The 24,833-nt window shown below is 56.1% G+C and overlaps 2 protein-coding genes across 2 annotated transcripts; both read left to right on the top strand.

Moving 5' to 3' along the window:
• Window positions 1-241: 241 nt before the first annotated feature.
• On the top strand, window positions 242-22,615 carry UBE2S (ubiquitin conjugating enzyme E2 S; the record flags this gene model as incomplete). Its single annotated transcript, XM_062619081.1, has 5 exons — window positions 242-322; window positions 2,153-2,300; window positions 3,726-3,916; window positions 9,931-10,247; window positions 22,606-22,615. Coding segments are annotated over 4 exons (726 nt in total), but the record flags the coding sequence as incomplete, so codon positions are not given.
• On the top strand, window positions 15,221-24,833 carry RCVRN (recoverin). Its single transcript, XM_062619069.1, has 3 exons — window positions 15,221-15,601; window positions 20,557-20,668; window positions 24,711-24,833. The coding sequence occupies exons 1-3, from the start codon at window positions 15,221-15,223 to the stop codon at window positions 24,794-24,796; spliced, it is 579 nt and encodes a 192-aa protein (XP_062475053.1). The 3' UTR covers window positions 24,797-24,833.

Below are 24,833 nucleotides of genomic sequence, written 5' to 3'. Positions count from 1 at the left end.
TATGGGGGTGTTGGGGAGGGGTGGGGTGGTTTTGGGAAGATGTAAGAGGGTTATGGGGTGATTTGGGGGGTGGGGTGATTTTGGGGGTGATTTGTGGAGGTTTTGGGGCGATTTAGGATGGTTTTGGGGTGATTTGTGGAGGTTTTGGGGTGATTTGTGGAGGTTTTGGGGTGATTTGTGGAGGTTTTGGGGTGATTTGGGACATTTTGGGGTGATTTGTGGAGGTTTTGGGGTGATTTAGGATGGCTTTGGGGTGATTTGGGCCTCACCCCTTGTTTCCATCCCCCCCCCCCCCCAGGAGCCCCGTGGTGGTGCCTGGCAGGTGAGTACTGGGGAGGGGGGGAGAACCCCAATTCCCCCTATATCAGCAATGGGCACTCCCATTACCCATCATTGGGGGGGGCAACCCCAATTCCCCCTATATCAGCCATGGGCACCCCCCCTTACCCATCATTGGGGGGGGCAACCCCAATTCCCCCTATATCAGCAATGGGCACCCCCCCTTACCCATCATTGGGGGGGGCAACCCCAATTCCCCCTATATCAGCAATGGGCACCCCCCATTACCCATCATTGGGGGGGGCACCCCCAATTCCCCCCTATATCAGCAATGGGCACCCCCCATTACCCATCATTGGGGGGGGCAACCCCAATTCCCCCCTATATCAGCAGTGGGCACCCCCATTACCCCCTATATCAGCTATGGGCACCCCCATTACCCATCATGGGGGGGGGAACCCCAATTCCCCCCTATATCATCTATGGGCACCCCCATTACCCATCATTGGGGAGGGAGCCCCCAGTCCCCCCCCATTCCCCATCATTGAGGGGAGGCAACCCCAATTCCCCCCTATATCAGCAATGGGCACCCCCATTACCAATCATTGGGGGGGGGCAACCCAAATTCCCCCCTATATCAGCAATGGGCACCCCCATTACCCCCTATATCAGCTATGGGCACCCCCATTACCCATCATGGGGGGGGGAACCCCAATTCCCCCCTATATCATCTATGGGCACCCCCATTACCCATCATTGGGGAGGGAGCCCCCATTCCCCCCCCATTCCCCATCATTGAGGGGAGGCAACCCCAATTCCCCCCTATATCAGCAATGGGCACCCCCATTACCAATCATTGGGGGGGGGCAACCCAAATTCCCCCCTATATCAGCAATGGGCACCCCCATTACCCATCATGGGGGGGGGAACCCCAATTCCCCCCTATATCATCTATGGGCACCCCCATTACCCATCATTGGGGGGGGCAACCCCAATTCCCCCCTATATCAGCAATGGGCACCCCCATTACCCATCATTGGGGAGGGAGCCCCCATTCCCCCCCCATTCCCCATCATTGAGGGGAGGCAACCCCAATTCCCCCCTATATCAGCAATGGGCACCCCCATTACCAATCATTGGGGGGGGGCAACCCAAATTCCCCCCTATATCAGCAATGGGCACCCCCCATTACTCATCATTGGGGGGGGCAACCCCAGTTCCCCCCTATATCAGCAATGGCATCCCCCATTCCCCATCATGGGGGAGGAGCCCCCAATTCCCCCCCCCATTACCCATCATTGAGGGGAGGCACCCCCAGTTCCCCCCTATATCAGCAATGGGCACCCCCATTACCCCCTATATCAGCAATGGGCACCCCCCATTACCCATCATGGGGGGGGGAACCCCAATTCCCCCCTATATCAGCAATGGGCACCCTGTTACCCCTCATTGGGGGGAGGGGGGGTTATTTGGGGTGCAGGGGGGGTTATTTGGGGTGCAGGGGGGTTATTTGGGGTGCAGGGGGGGTTATTTGGGGTGCAGGGGGGTATTTGGGGTGCAGGGGGGGTTATTTGGGGTGCAGGGGGTTATTTGGGGTGCAGGGGGGGGTATTTGGGGTGCGGGGGGGTATTTGGGGTGCAGGGGGGTTATTTGGGGTGCAGGGGGGGTATTTGGGGTGCAGGGGGGTTATTTGGGGTGCAGGGGGGGTTATTTGGGGTGCAGGGGGGGTATTTGGGGTGCAGGGGTGTATTTGGGGTGCAGGGGGGGTTATTTGGGGTGCGGGGGGGTTATTTGGGGTGCGGGGGGGGTTATTTGGGGTGCAGGGGGGTATTTGGGGTGCAGGGGGGGTCTCTGACCCCCTGTCCCCCCCCAGACGTCGAACGCAGAGAACCTCCCCCCCCACATCCTGCGCCTGCTCTGCCGGGAGCTCTCCCTGCTCAGCGCCGACCCCCCCGCGGGCATCAAGCTCTGCCCCAACGACGAGGACGTCACCGACGTGCAGGTCACCATCGAGGGGCCCGGTACGAGCGCGCCGGGGCACCCCCATAACCACCAGGGCACCCCCATGTACCCCAGGGCACCCCCATAACCCCCAGTGTCCCCCAGTGCACCCCAATAACCACCAGTGCACCCCCATAAACACCAGGGCACCCCCATAAACACCAGTGTCCCCCAGTGCACCCCAATAACCACCAGTGCACCCAAGTGCACCCCCATAAACACCAGGGCACCCCCATGTACCCCAGTGCACCCCCATAACCCCCACTGCACCCCGATAACCCCCAGGGCACCCCCATAACCACCAGGGCACCCCCATAACCCCCAGTGTACCCCAATAACCACCAGGGCACCCCCATAACCCCCAGTGTACCCCAATAACCCCCAGGGAACCCCAATAACCACCTGTGCACCCCCATGTACCACCAGTGCCCCCCCATAAACACCAGGGCACCCTGATAACCGCCAGTGCACCCCCATAAACACCAGGGCACCCCCATAACCCCCAGTGTACCCCCATAAACACCAGTGCACCCCAATGTACCCCAGTGCACCCCCATAAACACCAGGGCACCCTGATAACCACCAATGCACCCCCATAACCCCCAGGGCACCCCCATAACCCCCAGGGCACCCCCATAACCACCAATGCACCCCAGTGCACGCCGATAACCACCAGTGCCCCCCCATGCACCCCAGTGCCCCCCCATGCACCCCAATGTACCCCAGTGCACCCCCATGTACCCTGATAACCCCCAATGTACCCCAGTGCACCCCGATAACCACCAGTGCACCCCTATAACCACCAGTGCACCCCCATGTACCCCAATAACCACCAATGTAGCCCAGTGCACCCCACCCCATTGGATCCCCATGACCCATATCCCGTTGGGTCCCTATCCAATTGGATCCCCATGACCCCATCCCATTGGATCCTCATCCCATTGGATCCCCATGATCCGTCCCATTGGATCCTCATCCCGTTGGATCCCCATGAACCATCCCATTGGATCCCCATGATCCATCCCATTGGATCCCCATCCCATTGGATCCCCATGACCCATCCCATTGGATCGCTATGATCGCCATCCCATCGGATCCTCATGACCCCCATCCCATTGGATCGCTATGATCCCCATCCCATCGGGTCTCCATGACACATATCCCATTGGATCCCCATCCCATCGGATCCCCATAACCCATATCCCATCGGATCCCCATCCCATTGGATTCCTATGACCTATATCCCATCAGATCCCTATGACCTCCATCCCGTTGGATCCCCATAACCCATATCCCATCGGATCCCCATCCCATTGGATCCCCATGACCCATATCCCATCGGATCCCCATCCCATTGTATCCACATAACCCATATCCCATCGGATCCCCATCCCATTGCATCCCCATGACCCATATCCCATCGGATCCCTCTCCCCCCCCCCCAGAGGGCACCCCATACGCGGGGGGGCTCTTCCGGATGAAGCTGGTGCTGGGCAAGGAATTCCCGGCGGCTCCTCCCAAGGGATTCTTCCTGACCAAGATCTTTCATCCCAACGTGGGGCCGGGCGGCGAGATCTGCGTCAACGTGCTCCGGAGGGACTGGAGGGCAGAGCTGGGGCTGCGCCACGTCCTGCTGGTATCCAATGGGAATGGGATCGGGAATGGCATGGGAATGGGATCGGGAATGGGATCGGGAATGGGATGGGGGGAGATGTGCGTCAACGTGCTCCGGAGGGACTGGAGGGCAGAGCTGGGGCTGCGCCACGTCCTGCTGGTATCCAATGGGAATGGGATCGGGAATGGCATGGGAATGGGATCGGGAATGGGATGGGAATGGGATCAGGAATTGGGGTGGGATGGGATCGGGAATGGGATGGGGGGAGATCTGCGTCAACGTGCTCCGGAGGGACTGGAGGGCAGAGCTGGGGCTGCGCCACGTCCTGCTGGTATCCAATGGGAATGGGATCGGGAATGGGATGGGGATGGGATGGGAATGGGATTGGGAATGGGATGGGGAGAGATGTGCGTCAACGTGCTCCGGAGGGACTGGAGGGCCGAGCTGGGGCTGCGCCACGTCCTGCTGGTATCCGATGGGAATGGGATCGGGATTGGGATGGGATGGGATGGGAATGGGATCGGGAATGGGATGGGGATGGGGGAGATGTGCGTCAACGTGCTCCGGAGGGACTGGAGGGCAGAGCTGGGGCTGCGCCACGTCCTGCTGGTATCCAATGGGAATGGGATCGGGAATGGGATGGGAATGGGATGGGGGGAGATGTGCATCAACGTGCTCCAGAGGGACTGGAGGGCCGAGCTGGGGCTGCGCCACGTCCTGCTGGTATCCAATGGGAATGGGATCGGGAATGGAATGGCATGGGAATGAGATTGGGATGGGGATGGGGATGGGATCGGGAATGGGGAGAGATGTGCGTCACCGTGCTCCGGAGGGACTGGAGGGCAGAGCTGGGGCTGCGCCACGTCCTGCTGGTATCCAATGGGAATGGGATCGGGAATGGAATTGGGAATGGGATGGGGGGAGATGTGCGTCAACGTGCTCCGGAGGGACTGGAGGGCCGAGCTGGGGCTGCGCCACGTCCTGCTGGTATCCAATGGGAATGGGATCGGGAATGGGATCAGGAATTGGGATGGGATGGGAATGGGATGGGATGGGGGGAGATGTGCGTCAACGTGCTCTGGAGGGACTGGAGGGCAGAGCTGGGGCTGCGCCACGTCCTGCTGGTATCCAATGGGAATGGGATCGGGAATGGGAATAGGAATGGGATGGGATGGGGGAAGATGTGCGTCAACATGCTCCGGAGGGACTGGAGGGGAGAGCTGGGGCTGCGCCACGTCCTGCTGGTATCCAATGGGAATGGGATGGGGATGGGATGGGAATGGGATGGGATTGGGATCGGGAATGGGATGGGTATGGGATGGGGGGAGATGTGCGTCAACGTGCTCCAGAGGGACTGGAGGGCCGAGCTGGGGCTGCGCCACGTCCTGCTGGTATCCAATGGGAATGGGATCGGGAATGGGATCAGGAATGGGATGGGATGGGATGGGATGGGGGAGATATGCATCAACATGCTCCGGAGGGACTGGAGGGCCGAGCTGGGGCTGCGCCACGTCCTGCTGGTATCCAATGGGAATGGGATCGGGAATGGGATTGGGAATGGGATGGGGGGAGATGTGCGTCAACGTGCTCCAGAGGGACTGGAGGGCCGAGCTGGGGCTGCGCCACGTCCTGCTGGTATCCAATGGGAATGGGATCGGGAATGGGATGGGGATGGGATCGGGAATGGGATGGGTATGGGATGGGGGGAGATGTGCGTCAACGTGCTCCAGAGGGACTGGAGGGCCGAGCTGGGGCTGCGCCACGTCCTGCTGGTATCCAATGGGAATGGGATCGGGAATGGGATGGGGATGGGATCGGGAATGGGATGGGTATGGGATGGGGGGAGATGTGCGTCAACGTGCTCCAGAGGGAATGGAGGGCCGAGCTGGGGCTGCGCCACGTCCTGCTGGTATCCAATGGGAATGCGATCGGGATTGGGATGGGATCGGGAATGGGATGGGAATGGGATTGGGAATGGGATGGGGGAGATGTGCGTCAACGTGCTCCGGAGGGACTGGAGGGGCGAGCTGGGGCTGCGCCACGTCCTGCTGGTATCCAATGGGAATGGGATGGGGATGGGGGAGATGTGCGTCAACGTGCTCTGGAGGGACTGGAGGGCCGAGCTGGGGCTGCGCCACGTCCTGCTGGTATCCGATGGGAATGGGATTGGGATGGGCTGGGATGGAATGGGATGGGAATGGGATGGGATGGGAATGGGATCAGGAATGGGGATGGGATGGGGATGGGGTGGGGGGAGATGTGCGTCAACGTGCTCTGGAGGGACTGGAGGGCCGAGCTGGGGCTGCGCCACGTCCTGCTGGTATCCAGTGGGAATGGGATCGGGAATGGGATGGGAATGGGAATGGGATGGGATGGGAATGGGATCGGGAATGGAATGGGATGGGAATGGGATTGGAATGGGATGGGGATGGGATGGGAATGGGATTGGAATGGGATGGGGATGGGAATGGGGATGGGAAGGGGATGGAATGGGGATGGGATGGGGGGATGGAATTGGGAATGAGATGGGAATGGGATTGGGATGGGGATGGAATGGGATTGGGAATGGGATGGGGATGGGGTGGGGATGGGGTTTGATGCTGTTAGGGGCTCCCCAGGGTCACTGGGCGATGGTTTTGGGGCCTCTGTCTGGTCTGGGGGGGGCATATTATGGGATGGGGGGGTTACATTAAGGGTAAATCATTATTATGGGATGGGGAGCTTATGAATAAGGGGTATATTATGGGATGGGGGTTATAATAATGGGTATATTATGGGATATGGGGGTTATGTTAAGGGTAAGGGGTATATTATGGGATGGGGGGGTTGCATTAAGGGTAAATCATTATTATGGGATGGGGGGGTATGAATAAGGCATATATTATGGGATGGGGGTTATAATAACGGGTATATTATGGGATATGCGGGTTATGTTAAGGGTAAGGGGTATATTATGGGATGGAGGAATGTATAGTAAGGGTTACACTAAGGGTAAGGGATGTATTATGGGATGGGGAGATCATGTTAAGGGTATGGTATTATTATGGGATGATAGTTATAGTAAGGGTGAGGGGTGTATTATGGGATGGCGGTTTGCATTAAGGATAAGGCGTGTATTATCGAATAGAGGGGTACATTAATGGTAAGGGGTGTATTATGGGATGGAGGGGTTATATTAAGGGTTAGGGGTATATTATGGGCTGGGGGGGTTACACTGAGGGTAAGGGGTATATTATGGGATGGGGGTTACACTAAGGGTGGGGGGTATATTACGGGCTGGGGGATGTATAGTAAGGGTTGCATTAAAGGTTAAGGGGTATATTATGGGATGGAGGGTTTACACTAAGGGTAAGGAATATATTATGGGATGGGGGATTACACTAAGGGTATGGGGTATATTATGGGATGGGGGGACATATAGTAAGGGTTGCGTTAAAGGGTAAGGGGTATATTATGGGATGGGGGATGTATAGTAAGGGTTGCGTTAAAGGGTAAGGGGTATATTATGGGATGGAGGGTTTACACTAAGGGTAAGGAATATATTATGGGATGGGGGATTACACTAAGGGTATGGGGTATATTATGGGATGGGGGGACATATAGTAAGGGTTGCGTTAAAGGGTAAGGGGTATATTATGGGATGGGGGATGTATAGTAAGGGTTGCGTTAAAGGGTAAGGGGTCTATTATGGGATGGGGGGACATATAGTAAGGGTTGTGTTAAAGGGTAAGGGGTATATTATGGGATGGGGGATGTATAGTGAGGGTTGCATTAAAGGGTAAGGGGTCTATTATGGGATGGGGGATGTATAGTAAGGGTTGCGTTGAAGGGTAAGGGGTCTATTATGGGATGTGGGATGTATAGTAAGGGTTGCGTTGAAGGGTAAGGGGTCTATTATGGGATGTGGGATGTATAGTAAGGGTTGCGTTAAAGGGTAAGGGGTCTATTATGGGATGTGGGTTGTATAGTGAGGGTTGCGTTAAAGGGTAAGGGGTCTATTATGGGATGTGGGATGTATAGTAAGGGTTGCGTTAAAGGGTAAGGGGTCTATTATGGGATGGGGGATGTATAGTAAGGGTTGCGTTAAAGGGTAAGGGGTCTATTATGGGATGGGGGATGTATAGTAAGGGTTGCGTTAAAGGGTAAGGGGTCTATTATGGGATGTGGGATGTATAGTAAGGGTTGCGTTAAAGGGTAAGGGGTCTATTATGGGATGGGGGATGTATAGTAAGGGTTGCGTTAAAGGGTAAGGGGTCTATTATGGGATGGGGGATGTATAGTAAGGGTTGCGTTAAAGGGTAAGGGGTCTATTATGGGATGTGGGATGTATAGTGAGGGTTGTGTTAAAGGGCAAGGGGTCTATTATGGGATGGGGGATGTATAGTAAGGGTTGCGTTAAAGGGTAAGGGGTCTATTATGGGATGGGGGATGTATAGTAAGGGTTGCGTTAAAGGCCAAGGGGTCTATTATGGGATGGGGGGATGTATAGTAAGGGTTGCGTTAAACGGTAAGGGGTCTATTATGGGATGGGGGATGTATAGTAAGGGTTGCGTTAAAGGGTAAGTGGTCTTTTATGGGATATGGGATGTATAGTAAGGGTTGCGTTAAAGGGTAAGGGGTCTATTATGGGATGGGGGGATGTATAGTAAGGGTTGCATTAAAGGGTAAGGGGTCTATTATGGGATGTGGGATGTATAGTAAGGATTGCATTGAAGGGTAAGGGGTCTATTATGGTATGTGGGATGTATAGTAAGGGTTGCATTAAAGGGTAAGGGGTCTATTATGGGATGTGGGTTGTATAGTGAGGGTTGCGTTAAAGGGTAAGGGGTCTATTATGGGATGGGGGATGTATAGTGAGGGTTGCGTTAAAGGGTAAGTGGTCTTTTATGGGATATGGGATGTATAGTAAGGGTTGCATTAAAGGGTAAGGGGTCTATTATGGGATGTGGGATGTATAGTAAGGATTGCATTGAAGGGTAAGGGGTCTATTATGGTATGTGGGATGTATAGTAAGGGTTGCATTAAAGGGTAAGGGGTCTATTATGGGATGTGGGTTGTATAGTGAGGGTTGCGTTAAAGGGTAAGGGGTCTATTATGGGATGGGGGATGTATAGTGAGGGTTGCGTTAAAGGGTAAGGGGTCTATTATGGGATGGGGGATGTATAGTAAGGGTTGCGTTAAAGGGTAAGGGGTCTATTATGGGATGTGGGTTGTATAGTGAGGGTTGCGTTAAAGGGTAAGGGGTCTATTATGGGATGGGGGATGTATAGTAAGGGTTGCATTAAAGGGTAAGGGGTCTATTATGGGATGTGGGGTGTATAGTAAGGGTTGCGTTGAAGGGTAAGGGGTCTATTATGGGATGGGGGATGTATAGTAAGGGTTGCATTAAAGGGTAAGGAGTCTATTATGGGATGGGGGATGTATAGTGAGGGTTGTGTTAAATGGTAAGGGGTCTATTATGGGATGGGGGATGTATAGTAAGGGTTGTGTTAAAGGGTAAGGGGTCTATTATGGGATGTGGGATGTATAGTAAGGGTTGTGTTTAAGGGTAAGGGGTCTATTATGGGATGGGGGATGTATAGTAAGGGTTGTGTTTAAGGGTAAGGGGTCTATTATGGGATGGGGGATGTATAGTAAGGGTTGCCTTAAAGGCCAAGGGGTCTATTATGGGATGGGGGATGTATAGTAAGGGTTGCGTTGAAGGGTAAGGGGTCTATTATGGGATGTGGGATGTATAGTAAGGGTTGCATTAAAGGGTAAGGGGTCTATTATGGGATGTGGGATGTATAGTGAGGGTTGCATTAAAGGGTAAGGGGTCTATTATGGGATGTGGGATGTATAGTGAGGGTTGCGTTGAAGGGTAAGAGGTCTATTATGGGATGTGGGATGTATAGTAAGGGTTGCCTTAAAGGCCAAAGGGTCTATTATGGGATGGGGGATGTATAGTAAGGGTTGCGTTGAAGGGTAAGGGGTCTATTATGGGATGTGGGGTATTTATCCCCCTTTCACGGCTTCACCTCTGCCCCCCCCCCCAGACCATCAAGTGCCTCCTGATCCACCCGAACCCGGAGTCCGCCCTCAACGAGGAGGCCGGGAGGCTCCTGCTGGAGAACTACGAGGAGTACGCGGCCCGCGCCCGCCTCCTGACCGAGATCCACGCTCGGGGACCCCCCCGGGCCCCCCCGGACGCCCCCTCCACCTCCGGTCCCACCCCACAACTACCGACCCCCCCGCCCCCCCCCGACGGGCCCCAGCCCAAGAAACACGCTGGGGACCGGGACAAGAAACCCGCCCCCCCCAAGAAGAAAGTGGACAAGAAACGGGCCCTAAGGAGGCTTTAAAGGGGGGGGGGGGGGGGGGAGAGCACCCCAAATACCCCCCCCAATGGGGTTGAAATACACCCCCCCCCCCTTTGGGGTTTTAATACCCCCCTATGGGCATAAAGCATCCCTTTGGGGGGGGGGGGGGTTAAATGCCCCTTGGAGAGCCCCAAATCACCCCCCCCCATGGGGTTTGAATACCCCCCTATGGGCATAAAGCACCCCTTTGGGGGGGGGGGGAATGCCCCTTGGAGAACCCCAAATTCCCCCCCCCCAATGGGTATCAGTTCCCCTCTGGATCTGTGGGCATCAAATACCCCCCCCTTGAGGCTCTAAATGCCCCCCATAGGGAGCTGCAAGTACCCCCATGGGGGTGACATCGGCCTTGGCACCCCACGTGCACCCCCTTGGGGCCCCAAATACCCCCTTGGGGACATTAAATACCCCCCTTGGGTCCCCAAATACCCCCTTTGGACCCCAAATACCCCACTGGGACCCCAAATACTCCCTTGGGGACATTAAATACCCCCCTTGGGACCCCAAATACCCCCTTGGGGACATTAAATACCCCCCTTGGGACCCCAAATACCCCACTGGGACCCCAAATACCCCCTCGGGGACATTAAATACCCCCCTTGGGGCCCCAAATACCCCCTTTGGACCCCAAATACCCCCTCGGGGACATTAAATACCCCCTTGGGACCCCAAATACCCCCTTGGGGACATTAAATACCCCCCTTGGGACCCCAAATACCCCCTTGGGGACATTAAATACCCCCTTGGGGCCCCAAATACCCCATTGGGGCCCCAAATACCCCCCCGAGGGGGGCAAATAAACCCCTTTAGGGTGCCCCAAATACCCCATTGGGGGGCAAATACCCCCAGGGGGGTCCCCAATATCCCTGTTTGGGGGGGGGGGGGTTGGAATAAATGGTCCCTGTCAGCTCCCACCTCCAGCTTTGGCTTTTTGGGGAGTTTTGGGGCGTTTTGGTGATTTTGGTGGTTTTTTTGTTCTTAAGTTATTAAAAAAGGGGGAAATGCCCCCAAAATACCCACCCCACCCCCATTAAAAGGCTTTGGGTTTTGTAGTACCCGGATGATGGTGATGTCCTTGTGCCGCGGGGCATGATGGGAGTTGTAGTTCCCACCCCACCCCCACATTGAGTTCAATGGGAGGACACGGGGGGGGAGGGGAAGGGATCCTGCCCCTCCCCCCCATTGTGATTAATTAACCCCGACGTTAATGAGTCTTAATGACCCCCCCCTCCCCCCCAGCACCATCTGCTGCCCCCCCCCCGGGCACGTGACTGGAGGGGGGGGGGGGGGCATTAAGGGGTGTTTCTATGGGGGGGGGTATTAGGGGGGTGGTTTGGGTGTATTGGGTTCATTTGGGGTGTATTTAGGGGGATTTGGGTGTATTAAGGGGATTTGGGGTCGTTCAGGTGTATTGGGGGTCTTAGGGTGTATTTGAGCTGTATTTGGGGTCTGTTCAGGTGTATTTAGTGTCTTTTGGGGTGTATTTAGGGGGATTTGGGGTCTGTTCAGGTGTATTGGGGGTCTTAGGGTGTATTTGAGCTGTATTTGGGGTCATTTGGGGTGTATTTAGGGTCTTTTGGGGTGTATTTAGGGGGATTTGGGTGTATTTGGGGTCTGTTGGGGTGTATTTGGCTGTATTTGAGCTGTATTTGGGGTCTATTGGGGTGTATTTTGGGTAGATTTGGGGTCTGTTGGGGTGTATTTGGGTCTTGGGGTGTACTTGGGTGTATTTGAGCTGTATTTGGGGTCATGTGGGGTGTATTTAGGGTCTATTTAGGTGTATTTGGGGTGTATTTAGGTTCATTTGGGTGTATTTGAGCTGTATTGGGGTCTATTTGGGTGTATTTGGGATCTGTTGGGGTGTATTTGGGGTCAGGCTATATTTGGGTGTATTTGAGCTGTATTTTGGGGGTATTTAGGGTATTTGGGGGTGTATTTAGGGGGATTTGGCTGTATTTGGGGTGTATTTTGGTTGTATTTGGGGTCTTGTGTGTATTTGGCTGTATTTGAGCTGTATTTGGGGTCTATTGGGGTGTATTTTGGGTAGATTTGGGGTCTGTTGGGGTGGATTTGGGGTCTTGGGGTGGATTTGGGTGTATTTGAGCTGTATTTGGGTGCATTTGAGCTGTATTTGGGGGGTATTTTCGCTATATTTGGGGTGTATTTGGGGTCTATTGGGGTGTATTTAGGTGTATTTGAGCTGTGTTGGGTCTATTGGGGTGTATTTTGGGTGCATTTGGGTGTATTTTGGGTGCATTTGGGTGTATTTAGGTGCACTTGGGTGTATTTGAGCTGTATTTGGGTGCATTTTGGGTCCATTCGTGTGCATTTTGGGTCTATTTGGGTGCATTTTGGGTCTATTTAGGTGCATTTTGGGTCTATTTGGGTGCATTTTGGGTCCATTTGGGTGCATTTTGGGTCTATTTGGGTGCATTTTGGGTCTATTTAGGTGCATTTTGGGTCTATTTGGGTGCATTTTGGATCTATTTAGGTGCATTTTGGGTCTGTTTGGGTGCATTTTGGGTCTATTTGGGTGTATTTTGGGTGCATTTGGGTGCATTTTGGGTGCATTTGGGTGTATTTGGGGTCTATTGGGGTGTATTTAGGTGCATTTGGGTGTATTTTGGGTGCAGTTAGGTGTATTTAGGTGCACTTGGGTGTACTTGAGCTGTATTTGGGTGCATTTTGGGTCTATTTGGGTGCATTTTGGGTCTGTTTGGGTGTCTTCAGGTGCATTTGAGCTGTGTTTAGGTGCATTTTGGGTCTATTTGGGTGCATTTTGGGTCCATTTGGGTGCATTTTGGGTCCATTTGGGTGCATTTTGGGTCTATTTGGGTGCATTTTGGGTCTATTTAGGTGCATTTTGGGTCTATTTAGGTGCATTTTGGGTCCGTTTGGGTGCATTTTGGGTCTATTTGGGTGCATTTTGGGTCCATTTGGGTGCATTTTGGGTCTATTTGGGTGCATTTTGGGTCCATTTGGGTGCATTTTGGGTCTATTTGGGTGCATTTTGGGTCCATTCGTGTGCATTTTGGGTCCGTTCGGGTGCATTTTGGGTCTGTTCGGGTGCATTTTGGGTCTATTTGGGTGCATTTTGGGTCTATTTGGGTGCATTTTGGGTCTATTTCAGTGCATTTTGGGTCTGGTTGTCTTTAGGTGCATTTGAGCTGTGTTTAGGTGCATTTTGGGTCTATTTGGGTGCCTTTTGGGTCCATTGGGGTGCATTTTGGGTCTATTTGGGTGCATTTTGGGTCTATTTGGGTGCATTTTGGGTCTGTTTGGTTGTCTTTAGGTGCATTTGAGCTGTATTTGGGTGCATTTGGGTCTGTTTGGGTGTCATTAGGTGCATTTGAGCTGTGTTTAGGTGCATTTTAGGTCTATTTGGGTGCATTTTGGGTCTATTTAGGTGCATTTTGGGTCCGTTTGTGTGCATTTTGGCTACATTCGATGCCTTCCCTCTTCGGGGGGGGGGGGGGGAGGGGTTGGGTCCCCTTCGGGTGCCTCCATCCCCCCTTTCCCCCCCCTCCCCCATCCCCACGTGTCCTCGCTAAGCCGGGATCATCTCCACCCCTCCCCCCCCTCCCCCCCCCGCTCCCAATCCCTATAAGAGCCGCTCCGAGGTGGGGGTGGGGGGGCTCCATCCTCATCCTCATCCACGCCGGGGCTGGGGGGGTCCCCTTGGGCTCCCCCTCCTCAGCCTCTGCTTCCTCCCCCAGCGGCTCCCATCGCCCCCCTCCCCCCCCCCCTTCCTCCTCCTCCCCCCATTGAGGTTTTGGGGTCCCGTCCTCTTTCACACCCCTCCCCCCCCAGCACCCCCGTGTGTCCCCCCCCCCATCGCCCTCCTTCACCTCCTAGCACCCCTTATTGCCCCCATCCCCCTCCATTGACCCCCATCTCCCCACATCACCCCATATCGCTCTCTTCTTGACCCCTATCCCCCCCCATCGCCCCCTATAGCCCTCCTATCACCCCCTATTGCCCCTCTCACCCTCCTATCGCCCCCTATACCCCCCCCCGTCACCCCCTATTCTCCCCTCTCCCCCTCTTTCGGCCCCCATTGCCCCCTATCTCCCCCTATAGCCCTTCTGCCACACTCTTATCACCCCCTATAGCTCCCCTATCGCCCCTCACTGCTCTTCTATTGCTTCCTATCGCCCCCTATTCCCCCCTATCCCCCTTTATCGCCTATCGCCCCTATAGCCTGCTCTATTACTCCCCTATCGCCCCCTATCACCCTCTATCGTGCTCCTATCGCTTCCCTGTTGGTTCCTATCGCCCCCTATAGCGGCCCTATCGCTTCCCTATTGCTCCATATCGCCTCCTATCGAGCCCCTGTCGCCCTCTATCGCTCTCCTATCGCTCCCTAGCGCAGTTTATCGCTCTATATAGCCCTCTATCGCAACCTATCGCATTCCTATCGCCGTCTATCGCGCTCCTATCGCTCCATATCGCCGCCTATCGCGCTCCTATCGTGGTCTATCGCGCTTCTCTCGCCCTCCTATCGCTCCATATCGCCGCCTATCGCGCTCCTATCGCTGTCTATCGCGCTCCTATCGCTCCATATCGCTCTCTATCCCTCTCTGTCGCCTCCTATCGCGCTCCTATCGCTCCATATCGCCGCCTATCGCGCTCCTATCGCTGTCTGTCGAGCTCCTATCGCTCCATATCGCCCTCTATCGCGCTTCTATCGCCCCCTATCGCGGTCTATCGCGCTTCTATCGCCCCCCTATCGCGGTGTATCGCGCTTCTATCGCCCCCTATCGCGGTGTATCGCGCTTCTATCGCCCCCTATCGCGGTCTATCGCGCTTCTATCGCCCCCTATCGCGGTCTATCGCGCTTCTATCGCCCCCTATCGCGGTCTATCGCGCTTCTATCGCCCCCTATCGCTGTCTATCGCGCTCTGCGGGAGCTCTTCCGCGGGGGGGGGGTGTTGTTCGGGAGGGCGGGCGCGTCCCTGCGGTGTGGGCCATGGGCACGGCTCGGAGCCGGGCCCTGTCCCGGGAGCTGCTGGAGGAGCTGCAGGCGAGCACGCGGTACTCGGAGGAGGAGCTGCGCTCGTGGCACGAGCGCTTCCGGCGGCAGTGCCCGGACGGGCGGATCTCGCGGGAGGACTTCGAGCGCCTCTACGGGGCTTTCTTCCCGGGCTCGGAGGCGCGGGGCTACGCGCGTCACGTGTTCCGCAGCCTGGACGCCAACGGCGACGGCAGCCTGGACTTCCGGGAGTACGTCCTGGCGCTGCACCTGACGGCGCCGGGCAGGGCGCGCCTCAAGCTCGAGTGGGCCTTCTCGCTCTTCGACGTGGACCGCAACGGGGAGGTCAGCAAGGGGGAGGTGCTCGAGATCGTCACGGTGAGAGCGGCAGCGGGGGGGGCAGCTGTGGGGCTGGGGTATGGGGGGAGCTATGGGGCAGCTATGGGGTAATGGGGACTATGGGGGGAGCTATGGGGTAATGGGGTAATGGGGGGTAATGGGGGCTATGGGGCAAGGGGGAGGTGCTCGAGATCGTCACGGTGAGAGCAGCAGCGGGGGGGCAGATGGGGGGCAGCTGTGGGGCAGCTGGGGGGCAGCTGTGGGGCAGCTATGGGGCTGGGGTATGGGGGGAGCTATGGGGCAGCTATGGGGTAATGGGGACTATGGGGGGAGCTATGGGGTAATGGGGTAATGGGGGGTAATGGGGGCTATGGGGCAAGGGGGAGGTGCTCGAGATCGTCACGGTGAGAGCAGCAGCGGGGGGGCAGATGGGGGGCAGCTGTGGGGCAGCTGGGGGGCAGCTGTGGGGCAGCTATGGGGCTGGGGTATGGGGGGAGCTATGGGGTAATGGGGTAATGGGGCAAGGGGGAGGTGCTCGAGATCGTCACGGTGAGAGCGGCAGCGGGGGGGCAGCTGTGGGGCAGCTGTGGGGGGCTGGGGTATGGGGGGAGCTATGGGGTATGGGGTAATGGGGTAATGGGGGGAGCTATGGGGTAATGGGGGCTATGGGACAAGGGGGAGGTGCTCAAGATCGTCACAGTGAGAGCGGCAGCGGGGGGGCAGATGGGGGGCAGCTGGGGGGCAGCAATGGGGCTGGGGTATGGGGGGAGCTATGGGGTAATGGGGTATGGGGGGAGCTATGGGGTAATGGGGGGAGCTATGGGGTAATGCGGGCTATGGGGTAATGGGGTAATGGGGGGTAATGGGGGCTATGGGGCAAGGGGGAGGTGCTCGAGATCGTCACGGTGAGAGCGGCAGCGGGGGGGACACTGCTATGGGGCAGCTGTGGGGCAGCTGTGGGGGGAGCTATGGGGCAGCTATGGGGTAATGGGGGCTATGGGGTAATGGGGTAATGGGGGGTAATGGGGGCTATGGGGCAAGGGGGAGGTGCTCGAGATCGTCACGGTGAGAGCGGCAGCGGGGGGGCAGATGGGGGGCAGATGTGGGGCTGGGGTATGGGGGGAGCTGTGGGGTAATGGGGACTATGGGGGGAGCTATGGGGTAATGGGGACTATGGGGTAATGGGGGGTAATGGGGGCTATGGGGCAAGGGGGAGGTGCTCGAGATCGTCACGGTGAGAGCAGCAGCGGGGGGGACACTGCTATGGGGCAGCTGTGGGGCAGCTATGGGGCGGCTGTGGGGTAATGGGGACTATGGGGGGAGCTATGGGGTAATGGGGACTATGGGGTAATGGGTAATGGGGGGTAATGGGGGCTATGGGACAAGGGGGAGGTGCTTGAGATCGTCACGGTGAGAGCAGCAGCAAGGGCAGCTATGGGGCAGCTATGGGGTATGGGGGGAGCTATGGGGTAATGGGGACTATGGGGTAATGGGTAATGGGGGGTAATGGGGGCTATGGGACAAGGGGGAGGTGCTCGAGATCGTCACGGTGAGAGCGGCAGCGAGGGGGCAGCTGTGGGGCAGCTGGGGGGCTGGGGTATGGGAACAGCTATGGGGCTCAGTTATGGGGCTGGGTTACGGAGCTATGGCATAATGGGGGCTATGGGGGGAGCTATGGGGCTATGGGGGAGCTGCAGGGCTGGGTTATGGGGGGAGCTATGGGGCTGGGTATGGGGGGAACAATGGGGCTGGGCTATGGGGGAGATATGGGGCTATGGGGGGAGGTATGGGGCTCGGTCATGGGGCTGAGTTATGGGGAAAGCTATGGGGCTATGAGTTAATGGGGGCTATGGGGCAAGGGGGACTATGGGGTAAGGGGGAGGTGCTCAGAATCATCACGGTGAGGACCAGATAGAGCCTGTGGGGCAGCTATGGGGCTGGGTATGGGGCTGTGGGGGTTATGGGGACAGCTATGGGGTAAAGGGGGCTATGGGGCAAGGGGGAGGTGCTCAAGATCGTCACAGTGAGACCCACATGGAGACAGTCCTATAGGGGCTATGGGGATGGGCCTGTATGCAGCTATGGGGCTGGGGGTGGGCTAATAGGGGCTATGGGGCAAGCAGGAGGTGCTCGAGATCATGGTGATGAGACCCAGATGGAGCCTATGGGGGCAGCTATGGGGAGCTATGGGGCTATAGGGAGCTATGGGGCTATGGGGCGAGGGGGAGGTGCTCGAGATCGTCACAGCGAGACCTATAAAGAGCCTATAGGGGCTATGGGGTGATCTAGGGAGCTATCGGGCTGGGTATGGGGCTATGGGGTGAGCTATGGGGTGTGATAGAGGGCCTATGGGGCAAGGGGGAGGTGCTTGAGATCGTCACGGTGAGACCCATAGCACATATAGGGTGGTCTGTGGGGTGATACAGGGGCTATGGGGTGAGCTATGGGGCTGGCTATGGGGCTATGGGGTAATAGGGAGGTGCTCGAGATCGTCACAGTGAGGACACAGAGGGGCTATGGGGAGCTATGGGGTGATGAGGTCTATGGGGCTATGGGGAGCTATGGGGAGCAAAGGGTCCACAATGTCATAGGGAGCTATAGGACAAAGGGGAGGTGCTCGAGATCATCACAGGGAGGCATGGGGCTATGGGGGGAAGCTATGGGGCTATGCGGGGAGAAGGGTCCCTAATGGAATAGGGGGCTATGGGGCAAGGGCTTGAGATCATCACAGTGAGAACAAAGGGGCTATGGGGCACTATGGGGTGATGGGAGCTGTGGGGGGCTATGGGAGCTATGGGGTGATGGGAGCTATGGGGCAAAGGGGAGGTGCTCGAGATCATCATGGTGAGAACCATAGGGATGGATATGGGCTATGGGGTCTATGGGGAGCTATGGGGTGATGGGGGGCTATGAGGTGAGCAAGGGCCATAATGCCATGGGGATCTATAGGGCCCAAAGGGGCCACGGGGGGAGAAGGGGCTGTGCTCTAATGGGATCTATGGGGTGAGCAGGGGCCATGGGGGCAGAAGGGGCCGTAATGTGAGGGGGATCTATGGGGCAAGAAGGTCCTGTGATCCAATAGAGACCTATAGAGTGAGAAGGTCCCATTGTGCAATGGGGCTCTATGGGGCTGGAAGGTCCTGTTGCGCAATGGGGCTCTATGGGGTGGGAAGGTCCCGTTGCGCAATGGGGCTCTATGGGGCGGGAAGGTCCCATTGCGCTATCGGGCTCTATGGGGCGGGAAGGTCCGGTTGCGCAATGGGGCTCTATGGGGCGGGAAGGTCCCGTTGCGCAATGGGGCTCTATGGGGCGGGAAGGTCCCGTTGCGCAATGGGGCTCTATGGGGCGGGAAGGTCCTGTTGCGCAATGGGGCTCTATGGGGCTTGAAGGTCCCGTTGCGCAATGGGGCTCTATGGGGCGGGAAGGTCCCATTGCACAATGGGGCTCTATGGGGCGGGAAGGTCCCGTTGCGCAATGGGGCTTTATGGGGCGGGAAGGTCCCCGTTGCGCAATGGGGCTCTATGGGGCTTGAAGGTCCCGTTGCACACTGGGGCTCTATGGGGCGGGAAGGCCCCGTTGCGCAATGGGGCTCTATGGGGCTGGAAGGTCCCATTGTGCAATGGGGCTCTAAGGGGTGGGAAGGTCCCGTTGCGCAATGGGGCTCTATGGGGCGGGAAGGCCCCGTTGCGCAATGGGGCTCTATGGGGCGGGAAGGTCCCGTCGCACACTGGGGATCTATGGGGCAGGAAGGTCCCGTTGCGCAATGGGGCTCTATGGGGCGGGAAGGTCCCGTTGCGCAATGGGGCTCTATGGGGCGGGAAGGTCCCGTTGCGCAATGGGGCTCTATGGGGCTGGAAGGTCCCGTTGCGCAATGGGGCTCTATGGGGCGGGAAGGTCCCATTGCGCTATGGGGCGGGAAGGTCCCATTGCGCAATGGGGCGGGAAGGTCCCATTGCGCAATGGGGCTCTATGGGGTGGGAAGGTCCCGTTGCGCAATGGGGCTCTATGGGGCTGGAAGGTCCCGTTGCGCAATGGGGCTCTATGGGGCGGGAAGGTCCCGTTGCGCACTGGGGCTCTATGGGGCTTGAAGGTCCCGTTGCGCAATGGGGCTCTATGGGGCGGGAAGGTCCCGTTGCGCAATGGGGCTCTATGGGGCGGGAAGGTCCCGTTGCGCAATGGGGCTCTATGGGGCGGGAAGGTCCCGTTGCGCAATGGGGCTCTATGGGGCAGGAAGGTCCCATTGCGCAATGGGGCTCTATGGGGCGGGAAGGTCCCATTGCGCAATGGGGCTCTATGGGGCGGGAAGGTCCCGTTGCACACTGGGGCTCTATGGGGCTGGAAGGTCCCGTTACGCAATGGGGCTCTATGGGGCAGGAAGGTCCCATTGCGCAATGGGGCTCTATGGGGCCCTATGGGGCTGCCCCACATCCCAGGCACGTGCAGGGCCTGCCCTGATTTGCCTTTGCCCCCCCCGGGGTTAAATCCCCTTAAGCCTGATGGAAAAAGCTCCTGGGGGGGGGGGCGGGGTTAAAGCGGCTTTGGGGGGGGAGGGGGGATTAAATCCCCCCCCCCCGGAGTTAATTAAAGGACCCAGAGCTTGGGGGGGGGGGGGGGGGGAGCACATGGGGGCTCTATGTGTCTCTATGTGTCTCTATGTGTCTCTATGGGTCCCTATGGTCCCTATGGGTCCCTATGGGTCTCTATGATCCCTATGGGTCCCTATGGGTCTCTATGATCCCTATGGGTCCCTATGGGTCTCTATGATCCCTATGGCTCCCTATGGGTCTCTATGATCCCTATGTGTCTCTATGGGTCCCTATGGGTCTCTATGGTCCCTATGGGTCTCTATGGTCCCTATGGGTCTCTATGGGTCCCTATGGTCCCTATGGGTCCCTATGGGTCCCTATGGGTCTCTATGGTCCCTATGGGTCTCTATGTTCCCTATGGGTCCCTATGGGTCTCTATGGTCCCTATGGGTCTCTCTGCCCCCCCAGGCCGTTTTCAAGCTCATCCCCCCCGAGGAGCAGAAGTCGCTGCCCGAGGATGAGAACAGCCCCCAGAAACGGGCGGACAAACTCTGGGCCTACTTCAAGAAGGGCGACAACGGTACCGGCCCCTAAAAACCCCAAACCGGCCCCAAAACCGGCCCCGAAACACCCAAAAACACCCAAAACAACTGAAACTGACCCAAAACTGACCCCAAACCACCTGAAACTGACCCAAAACCACCCAAACCTGGCCCAAAACTGACCCAAAAACACCTGAAACTGACCCAAAACCACCTGAAACTGACCCAAAACCACCCAAAACTGACCCAAAACTGGCCCCGAAACACCCAAAAACACCTGAAACTGACCCAAAACCACCCAAAAACACCTGAAACTGACCCAAAACACCCAAAACCACCTGAAACTGACCCAAAACCACCCAAAAACACCTGAAACTGACCCAAAACCACCTGAAAATGACCCAAAACCACCTGAAACTGACCCCAAACCACCTGAAACTGCCCCAAAACCACCCAAAATTGACCCACAACTGACCCAAAACCACCTGAAATTGACCCAAAACTGAATCAAAAACCACCCAAAATTGACAACAAACTGCCCCAAAACACACAAAAACACCCAAAACACCTGAAACTGACCCAAAACCACCTGAAACTGACCCAAAACACCCAAAAACACCTGAAACTGACCCAAAACACCTGAAAATGACCCAAAACTGAATCAAAAACCACCCAAAATTGACAACAAACTGCCCCAAAACACACAAAAACACCCAAAACACCTGAAACTGACCCAAAACCACCTGATACTGACCCAAAACACCCGAAACTGACCCAAAACACCAAAAAACCACCTGAAACTGACCCAAAACCACCCAAAAACACCTGAAACGGACCCAAAACACCCCAAAACACCTGAAACTGACCCAAAAAGACCTGAAACTGACCCAAAACCACGCAAAACCACCCAAAACCACCTGAAACTGACCCAAAAACACCTGAAACTGACCCAAAAACACCCAAAAACACCTGAAACTGACCCAAAACCACCCAAAACCACCTGAAACTGACCCAAAACCACCTGAAACCACCTGAAACTGACCCAAAACCACCTGAAATTGACCCAAAACTACCCAAAACCACCTGAAACTGACCCAAAACCACCTGAAATTGACCCAAAACACCCAAAAACACCTGAAACTGACCCCAAAACACCTGAAACTGACCCAAAACACCCAAAAACACCTGAAACTGACCCAAAACCACCCAAAACTGACCCAAAACACCCAAAAACACCTGAAACTGACCCAAAACCATACAAAACTACCTGAAACTGACCCAAAACACCTGAAACTGACCCAAAACACCCCAAAACACCTGAAACTGACCCAAAACCACCCAAAACTGACCCAAAACACCAAAAAACACCTGAAACTGACCCAAAACCATCCAAAACTGACCCAAAACCACCTGAAACTGACCCAAAACACCCAAAACCACCTGAAACTGACCCAAAACTGACCCCAAACCACCCAAAACTGACCCAAAACACGCAAAAACACCTGAAACTGACCCAAAACTGACCCAAAACCACCTGAAACTGACCCAAAACCACCCAAAACTGACCCAAAACACCCAAAACCACCTGAAACTGCCCCAAAACACCTGAAACTGCCCCCAAAACATGCTGAAACTGCCCCAAACACAAAAACCAGCCCCCAAAACAACTCACAACTGCCCCAAAATCACCTAAAACAGCCCAATACCACCCAAAACAGCCCAAAACCATCAGAAAACATCCCGAAACACCCCCAAAACACCCAAAACTGCTCCCAAATCACCCCAAACTGCCCCAAAATCACCTAAAACAGCACAAAATCAACCAAAACTGCCCCAAAACAACCAAAACTGCCCCAAAACAACCAAAATAGCCCCCCAAAACTGCCCCAAACAGATCAAAACATCCCCAAGACTGCCCCAAACACCCCAAAAGCACTCAAAACTTCCCCCCAAATCATCCAAAACATCCCCAAACCACCCCAAATAGCCCCCCAAAACACCCAGAACTGCCCAAAACAGACCAAAACTGCCCCAAAACTGCCCCAAACAGGCCCCAAACCCACCCAAAACAGCCCCCAAATCACCCCAAAATGCCCCAAAATCACCTAAAACAGCCCAATACCATCCAAAACAGCCCCAAACCATCCCAAAACAGCCACCAAACCACCCAAAACTGCCCCCAAATCACCCCAAAATCACCTGAAACAGCCAAAATCAGCCCAAAACCATCCGAAAACACCCCAAAACACCCAAAACTGCCCCAAAACAACCAGAATAGCCCCCCAAAACTGCCCCAACCCCCCCAAAACCACTCAAAACTTCCCAAAATCACCCCAAAATCACCCAATACTACCCCAAAACCACCCAAAACAGCCCAAAACCACCCCAAATCACCCAAAACTGCCCCAAAACCACCCCAAATAGCCCCCCAAAACTGCCCAACACCCCAAAGCTACCTAAAACAGCCCCCAAACCACTCAAAACTGCCCCCAAATCACCCCAAACTGCCCCAAAATCACCCCAAACTGCCCCAAAATCACCTAAAACAGCCCAATACCACCCAAAACAACCCAAAACCATCCCAAAACAGCCCAAAACAGCCCCCAAACACCCAAAACTGCCCCAAACACCCCAAAACTACCCAAAACAGCTCCCAAACCACCCAAAACTGCCCCCAAAATCACCTGAAACAGCCAAAATCAGCCCAAAACCATCCGAAAACACCCAAAAACAGGCCCAAAACACCCAAAACTGCCCCAAAACAACCTAAATAGCCCCCCAAAACTGCCCCAAACACCCCAAAACCACTCAAAACTTCCCAAAATCGCCCCAAAATCACCCAATACTACCCCAAAACCACGCAAAATAGCCCAAAACCAGCCCAAATCACCCAAAACTGCCCCAAAACCACCCCAAATAGCCCCCCAAAATAGACCAAAACATCCCCAAAACTGCCCCACACCAGCCCCAAACCCACCCAAAACAGCCCCCAAATCACCCCAAACTGCCCCAAAATCACCTAAAACAGCCCAATACCACCCAAAACAGCCCAAAACCATCCCAAAACAACCCAAAACAGCCCCAAAACAGCCCCCAAACCAGCCACAAATCGCCCGAGCACAGCCCAGGAGTCCAAAACACCCCAAATCAGCCCTAAAGACCCCAAAACTGCCCCCAAATCACCCCAAACCGCCCCAAAATGACCCCCAAACCCCCTGAAACCCCCCCAAATACTCGCACCCCCCCCCTCAATGCCAACTGCACCCCCCCAAAGCCCCACTGACCCCCCCCCCCCATTGACCCCCATGGTTCTGCCCCATGTTCTGCCCCCCCTTTGTTGTGCCCCCCCCCCCATGTTCTGGCCCCCCATTGACCCCCATGTTGTGCCCCCCCCATGGTTCTGCCCCCCCCCATATTGTGCCATTGACCCCCATGGTTTTGTCCCCCATCTCTGCCCCCATTGCCCCCATGGTTCTGCCGCCCCCCCATGTTGTGCCCCCCCTCTATCTCTGCCCCCCCATTGACCCCCATGGTTCTGCCCCCCCCCATTGATGTCTCTGCCCCCCCCCCATTGACCCCCATGGTTCTCCCCCCACCATTTGACTTCTCTGCCCCCCATGGTTCTGCCACCCCCCATTGACCCCCATTGATGTCTCTGCGCCCCCCCATTGATGTCTCTGCCCCCCCCATTGATCCCCATTGATGTCTCTGCCCCCCCCCCATTGACCCCCATGGTTCTGCCCCCCCTATTGTTGTCTCTGCCCCCCCACTGACCCCCATGTTGTGCTCCCCCATTAACATCTCTGCCCCCCCACTGACCCCCATGTTGTGCCCCCCATTATCTCTGCCCCCCCATTGACGTCTCTGCCCCCCCATTGACGTCTCTGCTCCCCCATTGATGTCTCTGCCCCCCCATTGACGTCTCTGCCCCCCCCATTGACCCCCCTTGATGTCTCTGCCCCCCCATTGATCCCCATTGATGTCTCTGCCCATTGACCCCCATGTTGTGCCCCCCCCATTGACCCCCATTGTTGTCTCTGCCCCCCCCATTGACCCCCATTGTTGTCTCTGCCCCCCCAGACAAGATCGCCGAGGGGGAGTTCATCGATGGGGTGATGGACAACGATGACATCATGCGCCTCATCCAATACGAGCCCAAGAAATAGGGGGGGACCCCAAAACCCGGGGGGGGACCCCCCAAAA

The sequence above is a fragment of the Pezoporus occidentalis genome, unplaced genomic scaffold (assembly GCF_034315485.1).
Source record: "Pezoporus occidentalis ecotype Australia unplaced genomic scaffold, CSIRO_AGI_Poc_V1 ctg1043, whole genome shotgun sequence".
Classification (NCBI taxonomy): Eukaryota; Metazoa; Chordata; class Aves; order Psittaciformes; family Psittacidae; genus Pezoporus; species Pezoporus occidentalis.
The sequence above is the reverse complement of the archived record's forward strand: the minus strand, read 5'-3'. Positions and strand labels throughout refer to the sequence as shown.

Excerpts from the sequence above, each read along its gene's own strand:
- RCVRN (XM_062619069.1), top strand. The coding sequence starts at position 15,221 with ATGGGCACGGCTCGGAGCCGGGCCCTGTCCCGGGAGCTGCTGGAGGAG. Across the intron at positions 15,602-20,556 it reads AGGTGCTCGAGATCGTCACG|GCCGTTTTCAAGCTCATCCC; the intron begins GTGAGAGCGGCA and ends CTGCCCCCCCAG. Across the intron at positions 20,669-24,710 it reads CTTCAAGAAGGGCGACAACG|ACAAGATCGCCGAGGGGGAG; the intron begins GTACCGGCCCCT and ends CTGCCCCCCCAG.